General features: G+C 48.3%; 1 protein-coding gene across 3 annotated transcripts in view; it reads right to left on the reverse strand.

The window, feature by feature from the left end:
* LOC127567032 (RNA-binding motif, single-stranded-interacting protein 2-like) overlaps positions 1–27,371 on the reverse strand; it is a 207,426-nt gene that overhangs the window by 29,319 nt on the left and 150,736 nt on the right. For all 3 annotated transcript variants that reach the window (XM_052009662.1, XM_052009664.1, XM_052009661.1), the window contains exon 5: positions 1,688–1,845. In XM_052009662.1, coding sequence (XP_051865622.1) covers positions 1,688–1,845 — 158 coding nt within the window. The remainder of the gene's footprint in view (positions 1–1,687; positions 1,846–27,371) is intronic.

A 27,371-nucleotide genomic window follows, 5' to 3' on the forward strand; every position in this document is an offset into this window, starting at 1 on the left:
CCAGCCTCTCCTCAATTGACTCCGTCTGCACTTTCCACTGCCTCGGGAGAGCAGTCAATGATCCCTCTCACCCCGGTCATTCTCTCTTCTCCCCTCTCCCGTTGGGCAGAAGATACAAAAGTTTGAGAACACGTACCACCAGGCTCAAGGACAGCTTCCATCCCACTGTTATAAGGCTATTGAACAAACTTGTACACAATAAGGATGAACTCTTGATCTCTCAATCTACCTTGTCATGGCCCTTACATCTTATCTGTCTACTTGCACTGCACTACACAGTTTGGGGGCAGGGTTAGCCTGTGAAGTCTGTCACAGCTGAATAGCCCGTCACTGCTCACCATCCATATCAGGGTTACTTTTCTGGTTCCACGCTCCACCTTCCCTCTCCTATCAGATCCCACCATCCGCAGCCCCCTGTCACCTCCACCAATCACCTCCCAGCCTCTGTCGCTGTTCCCACCCTCCCCTCCTCCGTCTGCCCATCACCCCTCCTCACCTGGATCCACCCATCACCTCCCAGCTCTTCCCCCAGCCCTCCCCCCACCTCTTTACACTGACCATCTCCCCTCTATCTTTCAGTCCAGCTGAAGGGTCTCAACCTGCAATGTCGACTGTCCACCTCCCTCCACAGATGCTACCTGACCCGCTGAGTTCCTCCAGCATTTTGTGTGTTGTTAGAAATGAATAATTGCCCAGGAGTAACCGAGGGCTGCTGGTTCCCATGGCAACACACTCCAGCATGTCAGGACCCTCAGAAGATGTGGGAGTCACTGGAGAGAAGCAGGAACTGGCTGGGATTGTCAGTGCTCCAAAATAAACTGGTAGGAGTGGCGGTCGACTGTATGAATCCTCACACAGTGAGTGTCCCACCTCAGCCACAACTGCATGGAGACTCCGTGCAGTGTGGGTGAACTCATGCGGGTCGGACACCAACTGCTGATTGCAGAGCAACATGCACTAACAGGAAGGGAGGATTATCACTGCACTGAAATACCAGGCATTGTTTCGTGATGTATTAATTAGACAGGTACATGTATAGAAAATGCTTAGAGGGAGATGGGCAACATGTGGGGAAGTGGGACTAGCTTAAGTAGACAACTTGGTCAGCATGGACCAGTGGGGCTGAAGGGCGTGCTTCCTTGCTGTATAACTCTATGACTTGATGTAAACACTGGCACTGAGCCACAGAAGGAGATGCAACTCAGGTCAAGTCGGGTTTATCGTCATATGCACAAGTACGGTGCGATCCCGTAGACCGTACTTGGAAGCGTGCTGGGACAGATGACCAAAAAGCAAGGTTTTAAAGAGTGTCTAAGAGCATGTAGAGTGGGGGAGAGGTGGAGAGGGTTTGTGAGGGGATTCCAGTGCCTCGGGTCTTGGAAGCTGAAGGCAGGGCGTGTGGTGGTGGAGACATTTCCAGTAATGCCCAGGATACTGGAACCAGAGGAGGGCATTACTGGATATAATCTCATTGGATGGGTGTAAACCTGGGGGAGGCTGCAGGGATGGGGTGGGGGTTGGAATGGGGAATTTAAGATTGAACCTTTGCTTAACTGGGAGCCAATGGGACGTGAGTGGCGGAGCACAAGCAGCAGAGTGTTGGTGCATCAACAGGGAACTACAGAGCCCAAGAAAGGTCACATTTGGATTTATCGCTGTGCATTAGTATGACCCAAAGAGTTCTCACCTGGCGAAGCCAACCCCTCGGCTGGTACCATTGGCATCCCGCAGTATCCTGGTGGAAATGACCTGTCCAAAGGGTTTGAGCATGTTCTGGAGCTCCTGCTCGTCCATGGATGGTGGCAGGTTGGAGATGTACAGGTTTGTTGGGTCCTGTTCTTGTTGCTGTGGAGTAAACACGAAAGGCTAATTGTGCCACTGTTGTGTGCCTGCCGCAGCTACATCCACCAGCCTGCATGGCCCCTCGTTCTTACTGCCCTCCCCACCCACCCAACAAACCAATCACCCTCCCTTCCTCTCCGACACACAGTCCATACTGGGATCCAAAGACCTCATCCAATTGGCTAATCCACCAGCCTTGATGACGGTTAATGGCTGGTGAGGCAGGCGTCTCCAACCAAGGTAGCACATCGCCATGCCAACCACATCTCCTTGAGGCATCTCATCACCACCACAAATAACCTTGCATTACCATGTTTCAAATGAATTGATGGGTCCTTGCTTTCTCTTAGACCTTTGCGACCCAAACTCTGAAACAAAGACAAGAGAAGCAAGATCCTAATCGGACAGTTTTGCTGAGTCTTGCAGCTCGGAGCTGGGAGGAGGATCAAGTGGATCTTTGTTTTCAAATCCCCGAGAGTTAGGAGCATGAGGAACAGGAGCAGGAATGGTCACTCAGTCCCTTGGGCCCGGCCTCCCATTTAATAAGAGGGTGGCTGTTCCAGTTGCCAACTTTTCTGCTCTTTCCTCCCCCCCCCCCCCCCCCCCTTGTGGTTGGGCTGGACATTTACAACCAGGGGCATTGACCCTGCCCGCCCATAGCTGTGGGCAGTCCCCTTTAAGAGAAGCAGTACCTCCCTTCCACTGGCAATCCCTCCCTACCACGGCAATCTCCCCCACCATGGTTATCTCCCCCACCCTTCCCAACTTGCAATCAACCACCCCAGACAGCGAGCAGTCACAGGTCTCATTCTAGCTTGATCCTGCCATCACAGGGTGGACATTGCAGGCACCTTTCCCAGTCCGACTTCCTGAGTTAAGAATGGTACCAATAACCGCAATCCAACTGGTCCCTGCGTCTGGGCTCCTCGCCGGCTGCCACACTTACTGACTGAGAGGCACAACTGCACACTGACGTCACACTTTACAATGCCAAACACACTTAACGACAGGTCCCACTACTCCTCTTTGACCTGGAATCAAATGGAGCCCTTCCCAATGGCGTTTGAAACAGCATTTGATTTCAAGTTTGTAAACTAGTTGGGGGAATCAGCCACTGGTCTCTCAGACTCTCTGCCTTCGAAGTGCAATCAAATGAGCTTTGTAACATGTATTGTTGACTTGACCTCTGCTCTCACGGTCTCAGACATAATCTGAACGTTGCAGTGTGTGACTGAGTTTACCAATTCCACACCACCTGAAGGACTGTTACACACCGGTTACACAACTGAACATGTGAGCCACTTTTTTTTATTATGAACATACAAACGTTTATTCTCTAATAGCACTCCAAAATGACATCCGGTGTCAAAACTACAGCAACTGACACAAGAAAGAAAAGACTACACAGACAGACTCTAACTACATAACTACAGCAAACAACGCTAACTAACGACCGCAAAACGCACTACTTCAGACAAGAATCTCGTTCACACCGTTTGCGACACACACGATCCCCTGAGGGGCCCACTGACTGCAGAATTCACCCAGGGTGCCTGCAACATGTGAGAGAGGCTGCCCCAGTGTTACGAACACCCAAATTATGGACACCCCAACATATGAGCGAGCTCCCATAATATTGTTAAAGTCCGATGTACATACACATTTTTGTTCCTATGAAGAGCAGAACTGAGTTCCTCTCTCTCTCCACTTTTAATAATAGCTCTTTCTAATTAGTCTTATGTGCTTTTGATGTAATTCGTCAAAATACTGTGGGGTCTGGTTACCATATTGAGTGATTTTTGTGCATTATGAACAAACTCAACTTAAGGACTTAATCCGTTGGTTACCTGAGCAGTTATGAAGTCACTGCATGAGTGCAGGGAACAGGCCCTTTGGCCCACCGAGTGCACACCCATTTACATGGATCCCATTTTATTCTCCCCACATTCCCGCCAACCCCCCTCCCCCGCCCCCCCAGATTCTACCCCTCACCTACACACCGGGGCAATTTACAGCGGTCAGTTAACCTACCAACCCGCATGTCTTTGGGATGTGGGAGGAAACTGGAGCACCCGGGGGAAATCCACACAGTCACAGAACGTACAAACTCCACACACACAGACAGCGCCAGAGGTCAGGATCAAACCTGGGTCTCTGGCACTGTGGGGCGGTGGTTCTAGTAGTTGTGCCACCCTCAGGAGCTACCTCTCAGTGAAGACAGACGTCGGTGATGAAATTCACCTTTGGGCCAATTATGGAAAAGGATACTTGGAAGCAAGGTCTCAGACCTGGCACGAACTCATGGTCTACATGGGCAGCAGTGATTCCTGCTCTTCTCTATGCTTCCGAGACCTGGACTATCAACAGCAGGCATCTCAAGGCACTGGAGAAATATCACAAACACTTATCTCTGCAAGGTCCTCTAAATCCACTGGGACAAGTGAACCAACATCAGTGTCCTCTCTCAGGCCAACATCCCCGGCATTCAAGGCCCGAGTTATACTCAGTTACACTGGGCGGACCACATTGGTCACAAGCCCAACACTAGACTTCCTAAACAGACCCTCTATTCCGAGCTCTAGAACATAGAACACTACATCACAGAACAGGCCCTTCGGCCCACAATGTTGTGCCGACACAGCTAATCCCTCCTACCTACCGAATGTCCATATCCCTCCAATTTCCTCTCATTCATGTGCCCATCCAAGCCCCCAATGAATTTGCCTCCACCACCCTCTCAGGCAACGCATTCCAGGCATCCACCACTCTCTGAGTAAAAAACTTACCCCTTCGTCTGTTCTGAACCTACCCCTTCTCACTTTATTTGTTACACATGTAAGCTGACTGCCAACTTTATTTGTACAGGTCCTCCCCAGATTACGAATGCCTGACTCATGTACAGCTCGTACATATATACAAGCGTTTGGGAGTCCAGTGGGATGGATATGCTGGCTGCTGCAGGGCTGTAGGCATCTTCTGTCACCTGGGAACTCGGTTTGCGTCTGCATTTCTGACATGCAAACTGTTCGGGGTATGAACAGTTCACAGGAATGAAACCCTGCCATAAAACCTATACTGACAATGGAGACCTTCACTGCAATCCAGGAAAATCCAGTGGAATGAATTCCTTAACCTTTAAATTTCTTGATACCTTTCTTGCCTGTAAGACACCAGAAGCTCTGACAAATGACCAAACCCTCTGAAAGCTCTGTCCTGGAAAAGATTCAGGGATCTGTTCAAAGCCTCCTTGAGGAAATGCAACGTCCTCACTGATCCCTGGGAATCTCTGGCCCACAGCCGCCCAAAGTGGAGGAGGAGCATTCACGATGGTATCGAGAACCTCGGATCCGTGAATCCGGAGCACACAGCAGTCCTGTGTAAATGGAGGAAGGAGTGGACCACCTCACATACTAACATGATGATGCTGGAGGAACTCAGCAGGCCAGGCAGCATCCGTGGAGAAAAGCAGGAGGTCAACATTTGGGCTCAGGACCCTTCTTCAGGACTGAAGATAGGAAAAGAGGAAGCCCGATATATATTGGAGTGAAAAGCAGGGCAGTGATAGGTGGGCAAAAGAGGGGATGCGGGGTGGGCACCAGGTGGTGATAGGTAGATGCAGGTAAGAGATGGTGATAGGCCTTGGATACATAGGCTGGTGGAATGAAATGTGAGGACAAGGGGGTCTCTATCCCTGTTGGGTCTGGGAGGGGTGGGGGTGAGAGCGGAGGTGCGGGAAATGGCAGAGATACGGGTGCGAGCTCTCTCGACCACAGTCGGGGGGAAGCCCTGGTTAGAAAAGAAGTTGGACATCTTGGATGTCCCGGAGTGGAAAGCCCCGTCATGGGAGCAGATGCGGCAGTGGCCGAGAAGTTGAGAAAAAGGGATAGCGTCCTTGCAAGAGACGGGGTGGAAGGAGCTGTAATCGAGGTAGCTGTGGGTGTCCGTGGGTTTGTAGATGATGTCGATGGATAAGGAATCTCCTGAGCTGGAGATGGAAAGATCGAGGAAGGAGAGAGAGAGGTGTCAGAGACAGTCCAAGTGAATTGGAGACCCAACAGGGATAGGGTCCCCCTTGTCCTCACACTTCATCCCACCAGCTGTGCAGAACTCGACCGTTTCATAAACTTCGCCACTAATTTTCACCCTGCTCTCCAATTCATTCCCACCCCCCCCTCTTTTGTCCACCTATCACCACTCTGCTTTTCCCTCCTATATATTGGGCTTCCCCTTCTCGGGTCCTGACCCAAAATGTTGACCGCCTTCTTTTCTCCACGGATGCTGCGCCAGCCTGCTGAGTTCCTCCAGCGTCATTGTGGTTTTCATCCAGATTCCAGCATCTGCAGTCCTTTGTTTCTCACCTCACAAACTACCCACCTCCTGTCCCACCTGTAGGGCCCATGTTGGCCTCATTAGTCACCTCAGAACTGGAGAGGAAATAAGTCACCCTCAATCCCAAGGGACTGTCTGAGGCACAACAGTTCCATTCTTGCTCCCTGTTGCTACTGGGAAGACCCATCCCCATTACAGGCCAACTCCAGGCTATTGCACACCCGTTACGTTACACACAGAGGCACCATCCACTGATCGGACAGCAGTTCTGGCTTACCATATAACCAACGCATGTCTGTTAGAGTAATTCTTTGGTCAAAAGCAACTTTGCACACCCTAAAGCTGTGAACCGTGCTCAGAACTGCAGGGTTACTTTACTCTCTTGCCGGTTACAGGGCGTTTCCTTATTTGGTATGCTCTTTTAGGTTTATTAAATTCCTCATACTGAACAAAACACTCCTATATTTAGAGTCTGGCTGGAAAGACCACATAGCACCCAGATTGGGAAGCTTCAGAGATAAGAGGGTAGATTATGTCTTCCTGAGAAACCAGGGCCAGTTGTGTTTTATCACAGGAGGTGAGGGGTCCTGCTCGGCTGCAGGGGTTTCTTCATGGTTTCAGAACAGAAAAGGCTCAGATTTGGGGAATTTTGAAGGTGGAACAAAACAAACCTTACTCCTCCCGGTATGGACAATCTTACCCAGTGATACCCAATCCAAGAGTCAGCCACTGGCTTCTCTGGTGGTCTCCATTTAATTCAACCTTTCCCTTAAATGTAGTGCTCACTCAAACTGTCCCAAACTGTCCCATCACATCCCACCTTCCTGTCCCAAACTCTCCTGTCAAATCCCACCCCTCCTGTCCCAACCTGTCCCATCAAATCCCACCCCTCCTGTCCCAAACTGTCCTATCAAATCCCACCCCTCGGTCCCAAACTGTCCTATCAAGTCCCACCCCTCGGTCCCAAACTGTCCTATCAAATCCCACCCCTCGGTCCCAAACTGTCCTATCAAGTCCCACCCCTTGGTCTCAAACTGTCCTATCAAATCCCACCCCTCGGTCCCAAACTGTCCCATCAAATCCCACCCCTCAGTCCCAAACTGTCCTATCAAATCCCACCCCTCGGTCCCAAACTGTCCCGTCAAATCCCACCCCTCCTGTCCTGATCTGTTCCATCCCTCCTGCATCACACCCCTTTGGTTTCCATTTGAAGGGATGCTAAAGTTTGTCCATTTCCGATAGTCCGCTCTGCAGACCCACCGCCTCCCACAGCTAACGAGACTACACCTCCTCCCACCCTGTCTCTTGTAACAACGCCATTTCTTTCTCTCAGTTCCTCCATCTCCACTGCATCTGTTCTGGAGACGAGGCCTTCTACTCCAGGACATCCAAGATATCCTCCATTTTTATGAAAGGGGCTTCCTCCCCGCACTGTGGTTGATGGAGCCCTCATCCTCTTCTCCTCCATTTCTGCTCTCACCCTACCTCCCTCCAGACAGAATAAGGATGGTTCCTTTGGTCGTTATCTTTCACCCCACCAGCCTCCGCATCCACCACATCATTCTTGGACGCTTCCGCCAGCTACAACATGATCCCAACACCAGCCACTTCTTCCCCTCCCCACCCCTTTCTGCTCTCTGCAGGGATCACTCTCTCCGTGACTCCCGGATTCACATATCCCCCTACCACCCGTCCCTCCCCATCCCCAGACACTTTCCCCTGTGACTGTAGGAGGGGTAACACCTGCCTCTACACCTCCCCCCTCACCACCATCCAGGGCCCCACACAGCCTTCCAGGTGAGGCACACACTCACATGCACCTCCTCCAACCTCGTCTGCTGCATTCGGTGCTCTTGATGTGGCCTCCTCAACATCGGTGAGACCAGGCATTGACTTGGCCACCTTCCTTTTCTGCCATCATCTGCAGCCCTCCTGTCACCTCCACCTATCACCTCCCCTCCTCCATCTGCCTGTCACCAGGATCCACCTATCATCTGACAGCTCTTGCCCCAACCCTCCCCCTCACCTCTTTATACTGGCTCTCTCCCCTCTACTCTTACAGTCCAGATGAAGGGTCTCGATCAGAAATATCAACTGTCCATCTCCCTCCACAGATGCTGCCTGACCCGCTGAGTTCCTCCGCATCCCTCAGCTCTCTACTCCCTAAATTACTCACGACTGTGTGACCAGATTCTGCTCTAACTCCATCTACAAGTTTGCAGATGACACCACTGTAGTGGGCCATATCTCAAACAATGACGAGATGGAGTACAGGAGGGATATAGAGAGCCTAGTGGTATGGTGCTACCTAGTACCTAGTGGTACAACAACCTTTCCCTCAATGTCAGCAAAACTAAGGAGCTGGACATTGGCTTCAGGAAGTGGGGCAGAGTACATGCCCCTGTCTGTATCAATGGTGCTGAGGTGGAGATGGTTGAGAGCTTCAAGTTCCTAGGTGTAACTACCACCATCAATTTGCCCTGGTCCAACCATGTGGACGCTAAGGCCAAGAAAGCACACCAGCACCTCTACTTCCTCAGAAGGTTAAGGAAATTCGGCATGTCCCCGATGACCCTCACCAATTTTAACGGATGCACCATAGAAAGCATCCTATCCAGATGCATCACGGCTTGGTATGGCAGCTACTCTGCCCGAGACTGCAAGAAACTGCAGAGAGTTGTGGACACAGCCCAGTCCATCACACAAACCAGCCTCCCCTCCATTGTCTCTGTCTACACTTCCCGCTGCCTCAGTAAAGCAGCCAACATAATCAAAGACCCCCAGCCACACCGGACATTCTCTCTTCTCCCCACTCCTGTTGGGCAGAAGATACGAAGGCTTGAGAGCACGTACCACCAGGCTCAAGGACAGCTTCGATCCTGCCATTATCAGACTCTTCTACGCTCTTGATCTCCCAATCTACCTCAGCGTGGCCCTTGCACTTTATCTGTCTACCTGCACTGCACTTTGTAACTGTAACACTATATTCTGCATTCTGTTCTCCTTTTTACTACCTCAATGTACTTACGTATGGAATGATCTGTCTGGATGGCACGCAAACAAAAGCTTTTCACTGTATCTCGGTACCAATTACCAATTGCCGTTAGCAACAACGGGGCTTGTGAGTGGTGTCTGACAGATGTTGCCTGCTTGCCTACTTCAACATCTGGGCTGCCTCCAGTAACAGAGGCTGGCTCCGGTGCGGCCATGAAAGGGTTAGTTCCTTGAGCTGGCCAGTTCCTCAGGGTGGGGGATCGAAACAGGGATGGAGAAGTTTGAAAGTCTCAGACAATGCGAGGCCACAGATGGAGCGAGGTTTCAGTGTTGGCTGCAGTCTGCTGATTTCCCCAGGGCTCCAGCAGAGAGCTTCAACCCTGCGCTTGATTTACAGTTCTTGGAAAAGCTATAGAAGTAGACCTTGAGTCTTGTTCCAAGAATCCAGAAAACCAGACATTCATGATTTCAGCCACAAACTGAAATAAAAATGTGAAGTCTACCTGCCTTCATGTCCACATCATTTAATTTAGGACCCTAACTCTCCATAACACAGAGTCATAGAGTCACACAGAACAGCAACAGGCCTGCGGACCATTATATCTGGGCCTACCGCCAAGTACCCATCGATACTAATCCCACTTACCCGCGCTTGCTCTGTGACTTTCTCTGCCTTGGTGATTCAAGTGCTCGTCTAGATACTTAAATGTTGTGAGGGTCTCTCCCTCAGGCAGTGCGTTCCAGATTCCAGCCACCCTCTGGGAGAAAAAACCCTCCCTCAGATCCCCTCTAAACACCCTACCCCTTCTTCTAAACCTCTTAACCCCTTCACTGATTTGAAGATTTTTACTTATATTGTTAAACCCACAAGGGCAGGTTGCTTTTCCTCTGCCCGCCTGTATTTCCCTGTCTCACCGCTACCCCTCTCCTCTTTATACAGGCCATCTCCCCTCTCCACCTTCAGTCCTGATGCAGGGTCTCGACCCGAGACGTCGACAATTCCTTTCCCTCCCACAGATGCTGCTCGACCAGCTGAGTTCCTCCAGCAGATTGTTTGTTGCTCCAGATTCCAGCGTCTGTGGTCTCCTGTGTCTGCCCTTATTCCCTCGCTGTCTGGAAGCTCTCTCTCTCTCTGATCTCAGTCTGTTCTGATGTTGCTTCACTGTTTTCTCACCCTTTTGCACAACTCCTCCACCCCCCCCCCCCAACACAATCTCACTCCAGCTGCCTGACCACAGGTACCAGAGGCAATGAATTTCTCACTCAACGGCCTCCATCCCACAAGAGCCAGTGTTACGGGGGTCACTGGTTGGCGATCGGAATGCCCGTCCTATCATGGTGGCAACTTTCGAATTCCCTTCCTGCTCCCCTCAGCCAACTGTGGTGCCCAAGTGTGCCTGCTCTGCAATCAGCTGTCTTGGCACAGCTCGGGGATCGAACTTGCAACCCTCAGGCCTGTCAACCCCTTTGAGGTACCAACAGAAAGATCGACTGAAATTTATACAGCTCTTTCACCATCTCATAATGTCCCAAAGTCTTTTGCAGCTGGTGAAGTACTTTTAGGAGTGCAGTCAATGTTTTAATGTGAGGAATGAGGTGGCCATTTGCACACAGCAGGATCCCACAAACAACAGCATGATAATGACCAGGTACTCTGATTGGGTGATGTTGACTGAAGGGTAAATATTGGCCAGGATATTGGGCTTTAGGGCTTTCCGCCATTCATTAAGATCATGGCTGATCTGGGCACCCATTATCTCCACATCACTTTATGTCTTGTGCCACCACTCACTGGCATGCTTGCCTTTATTAGTCGAGGCATTGAGTTCAAGAGTCGGGAAATTATGTAAATTGGTAAATTGGGTTACAATTGTCACTTGTACTGAGGTACAGTGAAAAACCTGTCTTGCATACCGTCCATACTGATTAATTCATTACACGGTGCATTGAGGTAGTACAAGGTACAACAATAACAGAATGCAGAATATAGTGTTACAGTTACAGAGGAAGTTCAGTGCAGGCAGACAATAAGGTGCAAGGTCTTAATGAGGTAGATTGTGAGGTCGGGAGTTCATCTTATTGTACTAGCGAACCATTCAATGGTCTTATAACAGTGGGATAGAAGCTGTCCTTGAGCCTGGTGCTATGTGCTTTCAGGCTTTTGTATCTTCTACCGGATGGGAGAGGGGAGAAGAGAGAATATCTGGGCTGGGTGGGGTCTTTGATTACGCTGGCTGCTTTACCGAGGCAGCGAGAAGTGTAGACAGAGTCCATGGAGGGGAGGCTGGTTTCTGTGATGTGCTGAGCTGTGTCCACAACTCTCTGCAGTTTCTTGCGGTCCTGGGCAGAGCAGTTGCAGTACCAAGCCGTGATGCATCTAGATAGGATGCTTTCTATGGTGCATCGGTAAAAGTTGGTGAGGGTCAAAGGGGACATGCCAAGTTTCTTTAGCCTCCTGAGGAAGTAGAGGCGCTGGTGAGCTTTCTTGGCCGTGGTGTCTACATGATTGGACCAGGACAGGCTATTGGTGATGTTCACTCCTAGGAACTTGAAGCTCTCAACCCTCTCGGCCTCAGCACCATTGATGTAGACAGGTGCATGTACACCGCCCCCTTTCCTGAAGTCAATGACCAGCTCTTTTGTTTTGCTGACATTGAGGGAAAGGTTGTCGTCATGACACCATGTCACTAAGCTCTCTATCTCTTTCCTGTACTCCGACTCATCATTATTTGAGATACGGCCCACGACGGTGGTATCATCTGCAAACCTGTAGATGGAGTTAGAGCAGAATCTGGCTACGCAGTTGAGAGTGTATAGGGAGTAGAGGGCTGAGGACGCAGCCTTGTGGGGCACCAGTGTTGAGAATAACCGTGCCGGAGGTGTTGCTGCCTATCCTCACTGATTGAGGTATGTTGGTCAGGAAGTCAAGGATCCAGTTGTAAAGGGAGATGTTGAGTCCCAGGTTTAGGAGTTTGGTGATGAGTTTGCTTGGAATTATCACAATAAAGGCGGAGCTGTAGCTGTTGAAGCTTTATAAAACTCTAGTTAAGCCGCATCTGGAGTGTTGCATTCAGTTCTGGTCGCCTCATTACAGGAAGGATGTGGAGGCTTCGGAGACGGTGCAGAAGAGGTTCACCAGGATGCTGCCTGGATTCGAGGGCATGTGCTCTGAGAAGATATTAGACAAACTTGGGTTGTTTTCTCTAGAGCGGCGGAGGCTGAGGGGAGACCTGATAGAGATTTATAAGATTATGAGAGGCACAGGTAGAGCAGACAGCCGGTATCTTTTTCCCAGGGTTGAAATGTCTAATACCAGACGCATGCATTTAAGTTGAAAGAGATTAATTCAAAGGAGATGTGTGGGATAAGTTTTTTTTACACAAAGAGTGGTGGGTGCCTGGAATGTGCTGCCAGGTGTGGTGGTGGAGGCAGATACGATTGAGGCATTTAAGAGGCTCTTATATAGGCAGATGAAAGTGCAGAGAATGGAGCGATATGGACATTGTGTAGGGAGAAGGGATTAGTTCAGTTAGGCGTTCAATTACTAGTTTAATTAGTTCGGCACAACGTGGTGGGCTGAAGGGCCTGTTCCTGTGCTGTACTGTTCTATGTTCTGTGCCTTTGATTGACAAACACCGGTCAGTTTCAGATTTAAAATTAATGGCTGGCCCACCATCAGCTGCCATTTGGAAATGGGAGTTCCAATGTCCACCACTTCTTGTGTGTGTGTGTGTGTGTGGGGGGGGGGGGGGGGGGGGGGGGAAGTATTTGTGAACCTAGGCACGGATTTTCCAACTCTGCCTGGTGACCCTGAATCCCCAACCAGCGGGAATAGTATCTCTCCAACAGTTCCCCTTCATATCCTCAAAACTTCAATCAAAGACAGGCCCTTCAGCCCATCGAGTCCATGCCGACCACCCATTTACACTCATCCTACGTTAATCCCATTTTTTAATTCTCCCCACATTCTCCCTCCAGATTCTACCACTCATCCACATACTAAAGGGCAATTTACAGCAGCCAATTAACCTGCCAACCCGCATGTCTTTGAGATAGAGTCATAGAGTCATACAGCAGAGAAAGAGGCCCTTTGGCCCATCATGTCCATGCCACCCATTGTCCTTTTCCTTACTAGCCCCTTACATCATCCAGATGCTTGTAAAATGTTGTGAGAGTATCTGATGTGGGAGGAAACTGGTGCCCTTGGGGGAAACTCACGTAGTCGCAGGGAGAAGGTGCAAACTCCACACACAGACAGCGCCTGAGGTCAGGGCAGAACCCGTGTGAGGCAGCGGCCCTACTACCTGCACCACTGTGCTGCCCTTAGCATTCTATACCCTGCAGAATACAACCGAGTTTGTGGGAAATCTCCTTCTATTTTAGTCCTTGGGAGTCCAGGTTGCTTTCTCACGAATCTACCTCTGAGGCCAAGGTCTCCTCCCTAAGGTGTGTCTCCTGGAACTGTTCACAGTGCTCAGAGTGTAGTCTGGTTAGAGCTCTGTATCACTGAACCATAACTCTGACTCGTGTTATGTAACGCACAAAACAATCTGGTACCAGCCGGTGAGATGTTTGTTAAGAAACTGGTTGCATAGCCTCAGTGCCAAGTTAACATACAGCATAGAACAGTACAGCACAGGAACAGGCCCTTCGGCCCATAATGTCTGTGCTGAACACGATGCCGAATTAAACTAAATCCCTCCTGCCTCCACATGACCCATATCCCTCCATTCCCTGCATGTTCGTGTGTCTGTCTAACAGCCTCTTAAATGCCTCTATTATATCTGCCTCCACCACCACCTCTGGCAGTCCGTTCCAGGCACCCACTACTCTCTGTGTAAAAAGACTTGCCCCACACATCTCCTTTAAACTTTCCCCCTCTCACCTTAAACGCATGCCCTCTATTACTTGAAAAAGCCTCTGACTACCTACTCTATCTATGCCTCTCATAATTTTATAAACTTCCATCAGGTCTCCCCCCAGCCTCCGACACTCCAGAGAAAACATCCCGAGTTTGTCCAACCTCTCCTTATAGCTCATGCCCTCTAATCCAGGCAGCATCCTGATGAACTGCTTCCGAACCTTCTCCAAAGCCTCCGCACCCTTCCTGTCATGGGGTGACCAGAATTGCACACAATAAATTAGGATAAATGTTCACTAAGAACAGAATTGAGCCTGTCAAGACTCTCCTAAGTTACCTACTGCCAGTACAGAGTAGTTGGTTCAAAAGAGACACTACAAATCAACACCACAATCGAGATTATTGGCTAATTTCTGCAGCTCCCATCATCCTCAGAGCTGACACAATGGTGTTAACGTTCACTGCAAACTCCCAAAATCCGCCTCCTAATTGTGTGTTATAAACCTCTGAAATATGATGGGAATATGGGGATTGGACGAGAATGATGACTTGAGGTGCTGGATCAGTCCAGATCTTATTGTACAGCCTGGCAGGTTCAAGGAGCTGAATGACTTCCCCCTTCTTGCGTTTGAAATGGGAGTCGGTCTTAAACCGAGCAGCCAACAGGTTCGCTTCAGAAGGCTGGGCTGATGCTGGAAAAGGTCAGCAGTCTGAATTAAAGCAAACTAAGCCCGCCACACAATGCCTTACAAGTGTAGGCGTCCACACTACAGAAGCCATTCTCCAGAAGTGTTTAGGACAATTTATCACGGTCAACTGAGGCATGTGTTTTTTTTCAATTGCCCTCTCAATAGGCCGGCCTGAATCAGCCCAAAGAATCAGCTTTGAATAGGACCTACAAGCATTCTTTTGAGCTGAAGACATGCTCATAGAGACAAGAAGAGCAATTGATATTTTCCTTCACAGAAGGAAGTGGTGGGAAAAACTACTCCCTGCTTCTCTATGCTTGGCAATTGACCAGAAACCAAAAAAACTGGAACAATTAGTGAGGTCACGGCCAGCTTTGTGAGACTCTAGCCTGCAGTATGTACAATGACAGCTGCTTTTGTGTTTCACCATGTCAATGAGCTAACTCAAAAGCCTTCTCCCTTCTCTATCACATCGACCGCCCCCCCAACCCCCCAACTCCCCTCTGCCCCTCCCCTCCTAAACAGGAACCACACACCAAGATCCAAAGGCCAAGAGCTAATCCTATTAAATAAATCTTTCAGGGAAAAAAAAGGTCATCTTTTTGCCTGTGTTGTCTCTCCACAGCTCGCTGGCATTAATGCAGCAAATTCCATTCAAGTTTACGTTACACACTCCCTCAGGAAATTAGACAAGGAGGGCGTTGTAAAGTTAAGAAAGAAGGCAGCCTCTTAAAGACAACCTTCCCGAAAACCACATCAAACCTGAATTTCGGGCTGGTTAGCATTCATATGGAGGGAGCTGCGTTGATAGACAGTCGTAATCCATCTGTCAGATGCTTCACCAAGTGTTTCGAAGTATGTGATGTAATGTTGGCAGAATGAACCTCACGGTTCCCATGTGGCTTTGGCTGCGGGAGGGCCGTTGGTTACTCCCCTTCAAGAGATGGTCAGCAGCTACGTGAGCAGTAGGAATACAGGGACGAGAAATCTGAGCTGTACAAAGGGACAACACTCTCACTGCACTCTTTGTTCTCACTGAGATCGATGACCCCATGACTTTAAATATAGCCGCCCATTGTGCCTTGACTGTTTGGTCTCTGGAGATAAGGGTCGCGGTCACACTCAGCTTCTTGACCTCAGGACCATTCCAGGCTGCTGCTGCTGCTGACCTCTGCCACATCTCACAGTTTGCTGCTCGCTGCTGCGTTATGGAGGTCACCCCAAACTCCATGCTCAAGGAGAGGAGACTCCATCTACTTCTCCAGCCCCCAGGAGCAGGAGAGTGGGCACGGGGATTTGTCTCCATTGCCAGCTTCCCCAAAGTACAGACGTTCAGAGACTGTACTTGACCTTACAGAGGTCTCCCTGGCAACCTCCGCCCAGAAACACTGGGCTGTAACCCTGGAGGGTCACCATGACCTCCATGCACACTGGGCTCAGTTCTTCACCAGCCTGTCCCAGTCCCTCTGATCCCCTGGAAACACTCTTCCATTTCCCTCCCATTATTGCAGCGTCCACCCATTCAGTAGCAACACTCTCCTGTAGCTGGAAGAGTGCAGCTGGTACTGTGGTGTGCCCTTTTAGAGCTGACTGCAGTGATCGCATCTGCTGGTCTATACTGGCAGCTGTGAGAACTTGTAACATGTCAATAGGGAACACTGGGCTGAAATGGCCAATGTCAGTGTCAGTGTGGTGTTACACTGGGAAATCCGACAGCACTGTTCTCTGAACCTCACAGTTCAAAACCTCACTCTTTGTATGACCTTCACAGACAGGGCTCCGTGGGCTCAGAACACCAACTTAATGCCAAGACACTACATGGAGCGATTTGCAGGCACTCCTTCAGTCAGTAAGGATTCTTGTTTTTATAATACTTGTGGTCGTTGAGCATTCTAATGCTTGTTTTTCTGAATTCTGCACCTAATGTAAGGGAAGGCTGCTGGAAAGGAACGGAACACCTGCTCATGATCGAGTTCTTTCAGGAATGCATTTAGACTTAGAGTAAAACTCCTCCTCATCCTACTCAGTAACGAGCCAAACCAAATGCTGCCAACCTCTCCACTTCCGACCCCAGCCATCCCCATCACCTCTATCAGGACTGCCAGCACCTCATGTCCTGTGCTATAATTCCGACCAAGTGACGGGTAAGACTGACGATAACTCCCCAGTGCTGGAATGTTTACCCAGATTTAGCACGTCCTAACAAATTCCTCCCCGTGTTGTTGCAGACGTTCAGATGTGAGGTTGGAACCAAAGAGGAACACAATACCACTTAACACTGGCACGTTGAGCAACTGTACAGGCACAATTAGCAAGTTACTCATAAGGGTGACACTACTTACTAAGCCCAGTATTGAAGCTTCCAGTTAGTAGGCCAGGCAGAAACTGAAGTCCAAGAGAATATGAACTCCAATTACGCGATAAATGCCAGGAAGGTCATCCCGAAATGCCCAGATAGCATCAGTTGTCTGTCCCGCTCCAACTCTGATAATTGTTCGCACAGACTTCAACAGAAGAGATAACTGCTGCTCCACAGCATTGCTTAGCATTACCGACTGGGGAATTCACGATAAGCAAGGGGGTGAAAGGTTACTGTGGGGAGGTGGATGCGCAGAGTTCAGATTACAATCAGATCAGCTGCGAATGGCAGAGAGAGGTCGAGGGGCCGAGTGGCTTACTCCTGCTCCTAATTAGTATGTCGGTTTCTAGGCAACCATCTTAGCTGCTATCTGACAAAACGGCCTTTTCTGCTGTGAGCACAAGATGTGGTGACCATTGGTTTAACAAGCCTTGTACAGCAAGCATTATACTGCAGTAACAGTTTAAACAGTAATCTAGGCTTTAAATCAAAGACGTTTGCAACACAAAGACATTTACTCCTTGATACTCTGAAGGTGTGGATACTTATACAATATATTAACAAAAATTCTATTAAAAACTATGTTTGCATTAGACATTCCAGTCAATAGTAGTTATATGTTTTGCTGTATTACTGATCACAGCGGAAGAGAATGAACATTGTAAGGTAGTGTAAATCTGAGCCCGGGTTTATAAGGCAATGGCAGAAGTGATTTACATTTCCCTGCAGTACAGTGCAAAATCTTACACCGCAAATACAAAGTGCTTCCAGAAACATATCCGTCATTTACTCCTCACAGTCTGAAACAACTACTAACCTGCCCCATGCATCTGGGAGGAGCTGGGATTGTCACTTAGCAAACAGAAAGTGCACTCTTGCAAAGGAAAATTTAGACACAAGGGTGCAATATTTTATTTGCAAAAAAAAAAGCCAAAGTGATCCTTTAAGTGCCCGAGCGAATGCAGGACCTTCTGGGTAAGCTGGGCTCTCACTCATCCAGCCAAGCCAATCAAAACAAAGATCGCCAGAGGCCTCAGCACTTGGTGGTGGTCGAAGGCACACTGTTTTGCAGTTTGCAGCTTCTCTAAGTGCACCGCGAGCAGCTTTGTTGCACACACAATGCAATTAGCTTCTTGGTTGTGCATCTGTTATAGCGCAGTCTACGAGAGCATTTGCGCAAAAAATGGCGCATTGCAGCATGCGAATTGAAAAGCAGAAGTAACACACAAATATTCAGCGTGCAACGAGGAAGATCCCACCAGGAGTTCCAACCAACATGGTATGAAGGGGTAGACTAGGTCCCACTGTCCTGGGCCTTTATTTACTAAAGCTGGGGTTATTAATTCATGGGCCAGAAGACAATTTTATTTCATTTACCTGGGCTGGATTAGCTACAAGTCTAAGTGTGAAAAGCAAACCAGATAATCCCACACACACAGCCTCTCTCTCCCTCTTGCGCGCACACACAGTATACACATAGACACGCACACTGTATGCATGCATAGGTCATACATAGACTTTATACACACACACTATACGAACACAAGCTAACATTATACACATAGACACACACACACACACACTATATATATGCATACTTTATATACACCCACACCCACACACACACACACACACACACACCCCCACACACACATACACACACACTGCAATGACATTATTCCTGTGGTAGGGCTCTTTCAAGGTGCCATGTGTAACATGAGCCGCTCTTGGTGCCTTTTCCTGTCTTTTTCTGGAATGGAACCTTGCTGCCAGATTCGACCATCCACACCCACCAAGATCCTGCCAGACTAACATGCCTTCCGAGACAGTGAGACGAGTAGCACTGTGAACCACCTCCCGCTCCACAAAGGCTGCCAAACCGGGAAACAATGCTTGGGGCCACGTCGGCGGCAGCAAGCGCTAATTCAGATCACTCGGTTTCAAGTTCCCCGCACTCCTCGTGCCCCCTCAGCATCCCCCTGCGGAACCGGGGCAGCTCCCCAGTGCGGGCAACCTGATGCTGTTAATTTCACTTGAAAATAGGGCTACAATGGGCCAGGAAATTCCAGCAGCGAGTGCACATCAGGAAAGGTACAAATGGTCATTTCGGGCAGGCAAGGTGGTATGTTGGTGGGATCGGGGTTGGGGGGGTGGTGGGGGAGGGGAGGAGGAGGGGGTTGGAGAAGGGGGGTGTGGGCATAAGGTGCGAGAGGGGACTGAGGGAGGATGGTGCCAAATCAACGCAGCTGTGTCTTCCGGTCTCCAATGTGTCACTACAAAGTCAAAATGGTTCCCATCAACCCTGTTTTCAGGAGACGTAGATTGAGCACATTTTGATGCCTCAAAGACACAGCAAGATGCTCTCCTATGTAATATCACCCAGACAGATGGCTTCTCATGAAACACTAAGTCGACAACCTCTGATATAATACCACACAGGCAGATACTCTCCCACATATAGCTGAATACATGGCACTACTGCTGTCTGTGTGGAGTTTGCACATTCTCCCTGTGACCATGTGAGTTTCCCTTTGGGTTCTCTGGTGTCCTCTCACATCCCAAAGATGTGCCGATTGGTCGGCTTAATTGGCTGCTGTAAATTGCCCCTAATGTGTTGGTGAGGGGTAGAATCTGGGGGGGAGTTGTTGGGAATGTGGGGAAAATAGGTCACAGGGAATGGGATTGCTCTGTGAGTCAGCATGGTTTCGGTGGACCAAATGGCTTTTTTCTGTGTGATGTGGTCACCCTAGCCTCATCTAAATCCCTCAGTGTAATCCCTCTATTTCTTTCCCCCTCATATGCTTATCCAGCCTCCCCCTAAATACCACAGTAGTACTCAAAACTGGAAAAGGAGATGGACAACACTAAGATAAAAAATGTCAACTGGAGAAGTGCCAACTTCAACGGGATGGGAACAGATCTGCCTGAGTGAAGTGGAATCTCAGCTCGGCAGGCAGACCGATGGGAGGTGTTTAAAGTAGAGATGTTTCAGCTGCAGTCTGGGTACATTCCCTTGTGGGAGGAGGGCAGAGGAATGAAAAACCAGAGTCTCATAGATCACCAAAAAAGAGAGAGGCATACAACAGATGCCAGACTGTTAACACAAGTGAGAACCAGGCTGATCGCAGACCGTTCCAAGAGGAAGTAACAGAGGAAATATGAGAGGTGAAGAGAGCACAGTAAAGATGGGCAGTGCACACAAAACGGAATCTAAAAATATTCTGCAGGCATGTGCACAGGTAAGGAGACCAGAAAGGAAATTCACTCGCTGTGACATTCCATGCCTTTATGGGTGAGGCATTGAATGAGTCCTGTACATCAGGTCTTCACCAGGGAAGAAGATGGTGCTGGACTCTAGAGGAGGCACTAGAAAGGCTAGCTATACTAAATCACTGGATCCCAGGCTGCTGATGGTAGCACAGGGAAAATTGCAGAGCTCCCGAAGACTGCAAATGTGCAAATGTTACATCCTAGTTCAAAAAAGGACATCGGATAAACCTAGTAATTACAGACCAGTCAATTTAACTTCAGTGATAGGGAAAGTTTTGGAAGCAATAATCAGGGATAGAATTAGCAGTCACTTGAACAAATATGGATCAATTAGAAAAAGCCAGGTGGAATTGTTAAAGTCAAAACACATCTAATTAACTTGATAGGGTTTTTTGTTGAAGTAACAGAGAGGGTCAATGAGGGCAATGTAGTTGATGTAGTATATATGGACTTGCAAAAGGCGTCACATGATAGGCTTGTCAGCAAGATTGAAGCTCATGAGATGAAAGAGGCTGAGGCAGCATGGATAAAATACTGGCTAAATAACAGGAAAGAGAGTGGCAGTGAAAGGTTGTTTGTCAGACTGGAAGAAAGTGTACAGTTGAGTGCCCAGGGATCAGTACCAGGACTAATGCTTCTCTCAATACATGTTGTTGATTCGGACTTGGGGTCGGAGGGCACAATTTCCAAATCTGAGGGTGGACTGAACTCAGAGATGTTGTGAACTGTGAGGAGGATAGTAATAAACTTCAAGGTGATAGAGGTAGAGGGTGAAGCTTAATTCTGAGAAATTAAGGAAGAGTACAAAGAGGCAATATAAACTTGGGGCACAATTCCAAAGAGGGTACAAGAATCTGGGGGTGTATGTGTATGGTTTGTTGAAAGTGGAAAGGCAGGTGTGGAAAGTGATTAAAGTACTTGGGATCTGGCCTTTATAAATACAGGCATTGAGTACAAGAGCAAAAAAGTCATGATGAATCTTCATAAAGCACTAGTTTAGCCACAACTGGAATAATGTGTCCAGTTCTGGGCATGACCCTTCACGAAAAATGTGATGGCTTTGGAGAGGGTGCAGAGGGGATTGAGTAAAATATCCCGGGAATGAGGGACTTTAGTTGTGTGGATGGAGTGAGAAGCTGGGATTGTTCTCCTTGGAACAGAGGGGATCTGACAGAGGGATTTAAAATCATGGAAGATACAGATAGAGAGGGGGAAACTGTTCCCATTGGCTGAGGGGTCAAGGACCAGGAGACAGGGAATGAAGGTGATTGGCAAAGGAACCAAAAGTGAGATGAGGAACAGCTTCCTCAGGCAGAGAGTGGTTGGGATCTGAATGCACTGCTGGCAGAGGAGTGGAAAAGGATTCAATTGTAGTGTTCAAAAGGGAGCTGGATAAGCATCTGAAAGGAAAGACTTTGCAGGACAATGGGGAGAGGGAAGGGAGTAGGACTGGCTGAATACTCTTACATAGTGCTGGTAGTGACTCAACAGTTGGCCTCTATCTATCTATGCTCCTCCCCACACACATTGAAACAGTCTCTGCATCCAGTCTATGAAATCCCTTCATGATGTTTAGAACCCCTCCGCCTTCTCTCAAGAAAAGAGACCCACTCTGTTCACCTTCTCATTTCTGTGCCACCCTCATAAATCTTCTCAGCCCCCTGCGCAGTGTCTACCTCTCCTTGTTATAACGTGGTGCTGCAGTTCTACAAGTGCGGTCTGACCAAGGTTCAATGTCAGTTGAGCATAACCTCCCTACTTTTCAATTCAGTCCCTCTAGAAATAAACCCTGGTGCTTGGCTTGTTTATGTTATGTCTTCACTAATCTACAGCACAGTGTTCAGTCTTTGTGTATCCATACCTGAGATCCCTTTGTTCCTCTACCCCACCCGGACTCACACCTCCCATCAGTGACCTCCCTGTTCTTCTCACCAATTTGTTCGACCTCACGTTTATTTGTGCTGAACTGCATTTGCCAGTTACTTGCCCATTCTATGGGTTTATCAGTTCTCTCCTCCCATCCTCCTCAGAACTGACTCTTCCCCTGGTCACCGATTTAGAAATTGTGTTTTTGTTTCCTGGGTTTAAATCGTTAAAGTGAGTTGTGAGCATCAGTGTTCCTGGGACTGATCCTTGTGGAATGCCACTCCCACCTTCTTCCACTCAGAATAGCATCCCTTTACTCCCACTCTCTGCTTTCTATCCTGAAGCCAGCCAGCAACGTGTTCTGCTGCTTCTCCCCGACTCCACATTCCCAAACCTTACCTTTGTCACTTGAAAATCAAGGTAAGTTACACCTACTACACCACCACTGTCTACTCTCTCTGCTACTTCCTGGTCAAACACGATTTTCACTTCTGAATGACAAACTGACCATTCATTATTAGATGTTCTTCTGTTCTGTCCTTTAATCGGGATTCTGTTGTTTTACCGACCACTGATGCTAAGCTGACTGGTCCCTAATTCCCTGGACATGTTCTCTTCCCCTTCACCAGTACAGGCATTACATTGGCTATCCACTGGTTCCCCAGCCCAATACCAGGTTCTAATGAATTATTAACTATGTGCATTAATGCCTCTGTTACCTCTTCCTCAGATTCTTCTAAAACATATGGATCCAACCAGTCTGGACCAGGAGTTTTATCCTGTTTGGGTTTGATTTATTTCTTATATCCCTGTTTTCTATTCTAAATGCATTCATTTTGTCGCTTATCCTGTCATTTAATGCCAAGTCCACTTGTCCTATTGCCCCGGTAAAATCCAGAGCACAATACTAATTAAATAGTTCTGCCATCCCCCGATCAGTATCTGTGGTACTGTCCCTAAATAGCTTTAACTATCTCTATCCCAACTTTCCTGTTTTTCCTGAAGTGTCTGTAAAACGTCTTACTATTTTGTTAGTAATCTGATTTCATATTTCCTCTTTGCCTTCTATTTTTATCTTGTCCGTTTCCTTAATCCCTTCATGCTCTCCTCAGCTGTCCGAATGTCTGCCACTTTCCTTATTCATCCACGGATTCTTATAAGTGTTTCATCTGTCCTTTCCATTTAGTGGAATTATTTTTTCTGCACTCTGTTAAACACCGTTTTAAATATTTCCCATTGTCGTTCTACATTGTTGTCTGCCAGCATATTTATCCATTTTATCTATTGTCAGTTAGGAGTGGTTGATATGAAGTTTGCATTGTCTCTTTGAGGCTTACTGCACCCAGTTTAAAGGGTTCTCCCTGAGCAAGTTCCAGGCTGGCACTGACTAATGAAAGCCCCCTTTATTTATTTACCGGCTCTCCTTTGGTTCTTCCAACCCTCCCCACCACAGCGCCAACCACCATCCCTCCCCCAGACTCTGAATCCTGACCCGATCCACCCACTCACTCACCAATCACCAAACCCCTGACAGGAGACTGCAGCCCCACCCTGTCTCACACCCTCCACTGCTAATCGTTGGCAACTGATCCTTGGTTACTATCAATCTGACATTTCAGCTGAATGGTTGACTTGGCATTGGTTGCCAACAGAGTTCTAAGTTCCCCCTCGCTTTGTGTGTGGAAGTACTTCCAAACTTCACTCCAAAAAAATGCCGGCTCTGCCCCATGTCCCACACTCCCTGACCAGTGGGAAGAGTTCCTCTCCCATCCACCACATCAATTCCCCTTTGTATCCTGAAAACTTCAATCAAATCAAATAACTTTCTAAATTCCTGGGAACACAACCCTAGTTTGTATAATCTTCCTGTTTAACTCTTAGAATCTGGGTGTCATTCTACGATTTAAGGCCATTCGACCTTTGTAAGGTGCACTGTCCCAGTGTGGTCTTGGCAGCACTTTGGACAGCCATAACTTATCGTCTACCCCTTGTACTCCAGACTCCTCGACATAAAGGTCATATTACACTAGACTTTTTCCCATTTTCTGCACCTGCCCCCTGACATTTTGCTAATCCCAAAATCTCTTTTGACCTCAAATACTTTTAGCTTTTCACCATTTAGAAAGTGCCCTGTTCTACAAATGCCACAGAGTTGAGCATTTGCTCTATTAATATTTCTTTGTAACTCACTGCGAACACCCACCATGCTTGCCTTCCTGTGTATCTTCTCAAACGCGGCTCTGTGGCTTTCTATCCCACCATTTATCTATAAACAAGAAGAATAATTGCTGTCCCAACACAGGGAGGCAGGGTGGTGAAGAAGGCGTTTGGCATGCTGGCCTTCATCAGTTAGGGCAATGAGTATAGGAGCTGGGACGTTATGTTGCAGTGTACAAGACGTTGGTGAGGCCATGTCTGGAGTACCGTGTCCAGTTTTGGTCGCCCTTGTTATAGAAAAGACATCATTAAATCGGAAAGAGTGCAGAGAAGTTTTATGAGGATGCTGCCAGACTCGAGTTACAGGGAGAGGTTGGGCAGGCTAGGTCTTTATTCCTTGGAATGTAAGAGACTGAGAGGAAATTATATAGAGGTGTGTAAAATTATGAGGGGCATAGATAGGGTGAATGCACACAGTCTTTTTCCCAGGGTTGGGGAATCAAAAACCAGAGGGCAAAGGTGAGAGGGGGAAGATTTAAAAGGGGCCTGAGGGGCAACTTCTTCACCCAGAGGGTGGTGGGTATATGGAACGAGCTGCCAGAGGAAGTGGTTGAGGCAGGTACATTAACAACATTTAAAAGACACTTGGACAGGTACATGGATAGGAAAGGTTGAGAGGGATATGGGCCAAACGCGGGCAAATGGGACTAGCTTGGATGGGCACCTCGGTCAGCATGGACCAGTTGGGCCAAAGGGCCTGTTTTGCGCTATATTACTCTATGACTCAATTACTCTATGACACGGAGTCTTGCACTAGTCCTGCCTTGCCAGTTCTAATACATGCCTGTGATCTCTGCTTACTTTCTACTGGTGGTTTCCTATCAGGTCAATAACTTGCCTTCAATCCCTGGAGTATCAACCTCTGCTAACACTGCTTTAGGAGGGACTTGATCAGATGCCTTCTGGAAGTCCATACAGATCAACAACCATTGACGTTTCCCCATTCACTAATCCAGACACACCTACAAAAAAATGCCATCAGGTATGCCGTAGCCAAACTTCCACCACAGTCTGTGTGTACAAGTGTGTCCTCACTTCACTCTTGAAAGGCTGGCACTAATTCTTAAGCTAGGTACTCTGGTCCCTGACTTCCTAATAGCTGCGTTTTGTTTGAGCTGCCATCTCACACCGGCACTTGCAATATTCGACACATTCCACTCCATAATCCCTCTGGACAGAAGCTCTCATCTAAATCCCACACCAGTGACGAATACTGCCCAATGCACCTCTCTGGTTTCCCTGAATGAACAGTTCATTTGAGCAAAGCTACCACTGGGGTGGATCTGCTTTCTGCCTGGTTCTGTGACCCTGATATTCTGCAGTGCTATTAGAAGAATTCCATCTAATCTGTGCAAACTGTATCCAATATGAAAACCAGTTCCTTCCATCATCAGTGAAGTAGCTGCAGTGTTCACCATCCTCAAAATGCACTGCGGTTACTCGCCCAGACGACACCAAACCCACAACCTCTGCCGCCAAGAAGGACAAGGGCAGCAGGCTCATGGGAATACCACCCTCCAAATCACGCACCATCCTGAGTTGGAAATATGTCCCCAATTCTTTGTCAAAATCCTGGAACTTCCCATCTTAGGAACACCTTCATCAGAAGGATTGCAACTGGTTGAGTGGTGCTGCACATCACGGGCACAGCCCTCCCCACCACTGACAGCATCTACAGGAGGCGCTGCCTCAAGAAGGATTCCCACCATCCGGGCCGTGCCATCTTCTCACTGCTACCATCGGGCAGGAGGTACAGAAGCCTGAAGTCCCACACCACCAGGTTCAGGAACAGCTACTTCCCTTCAACCATCAGGTTCTTGAACCAACCTGCACAACCCCAATCCTACCCCAGCACTGGAACACTACGGACCACCTCTTGCACTGCCGTGGACTTGTCTCTGATTGTGTTTATTTTGCAGTAATATCTTGTTTTGCACTGTCTTTTTCTTCACTGTGTTGTATGATTTATTTTCTGTGTACATATGTGCCTGTGATGCTGCTGCAAGTTTTTCATTGTACCTGTACCTCACTGCACTTGTGCACAGGACAATAAACTTGACTTGCAGTGATTCAAAAAGGCAGCTCACCACCACCTTCACAAGGGCTATGAGGGATGGGCATTAAGTGCAGGTCTTGCCAATGATGCTGAATGAAGGAGTAGGAAGGTGAACTACCTGGTCCTTGTTTTATAAATGTCCTGACCCTATTGTTCCAAACTCCTCAACTAAGCATTGCGCATTAACCAAAGTCCGTCGACACTGAATTAATAAGCAGTCCAGCAGAACAACCCAGGTTCACTCTCCAGACTGAAAACAGCCTGCATCACAGCTGAGCTTCAACATTCTCCATTTTACTCGCAATTTAGACCATGGACACTACAACAGGAAGACTCTCCATGTTGCAACTGGAAGTGGAACGAGCTGCAATAATATCTTTCTCCAAAATTCCTTTCTGCATTATTTCAACTCACAAGACTGCTTTCTTCAAACGGAGTCTCACCTCTGTTGAAACAGTTTACAGGAATGTTACACAACATTTATGTGTTCCTTGCAACAGCAAATTGTTACCCCCAAAATATCCTGCACTACAGAGGTGAGACCACAAAAATAGAAGTTTGCAAATGAATTATTTTAAGGCTGGAATCCACTCCATCCAGCTGAATAGAATAGCATCTTACTTTCACTGCATGGTTTCAGACTATGTATGTACATACACACGGGCACAAATGTGTGCCCATGTGTGGATGAAAATAAGTGTACTTGTGTGAGTGTGGATGCCCATATGTGGATATGGGTGTGTCTCTGGACCTGTGCAAGTGGGATATAGATGGACATGTGGAAGTGCATATGAACAGGGTCTGTGCTGTTGCAGTAATCTGTGTGTGTGTGTGTGCGCGCGCGCGCATCTGTATGCCTGTACATTCGCTGGGGACACTGGACACTGA

This window comes from Pristis pectinata, chromosome X, assembly GCF_009764475.1.
Source record: "Pristis pectinata isolate sPriPec2 chromosome X, sPriPec2.1.pri, whole genome shotgun sequence".
Classification (NCBI taxonomy): Eukaryota; Metazoa; Chordata; class Chondrichthyes; order Rhinopristiformes; family Pristidae; genus Pristis; species Pristis pectinata.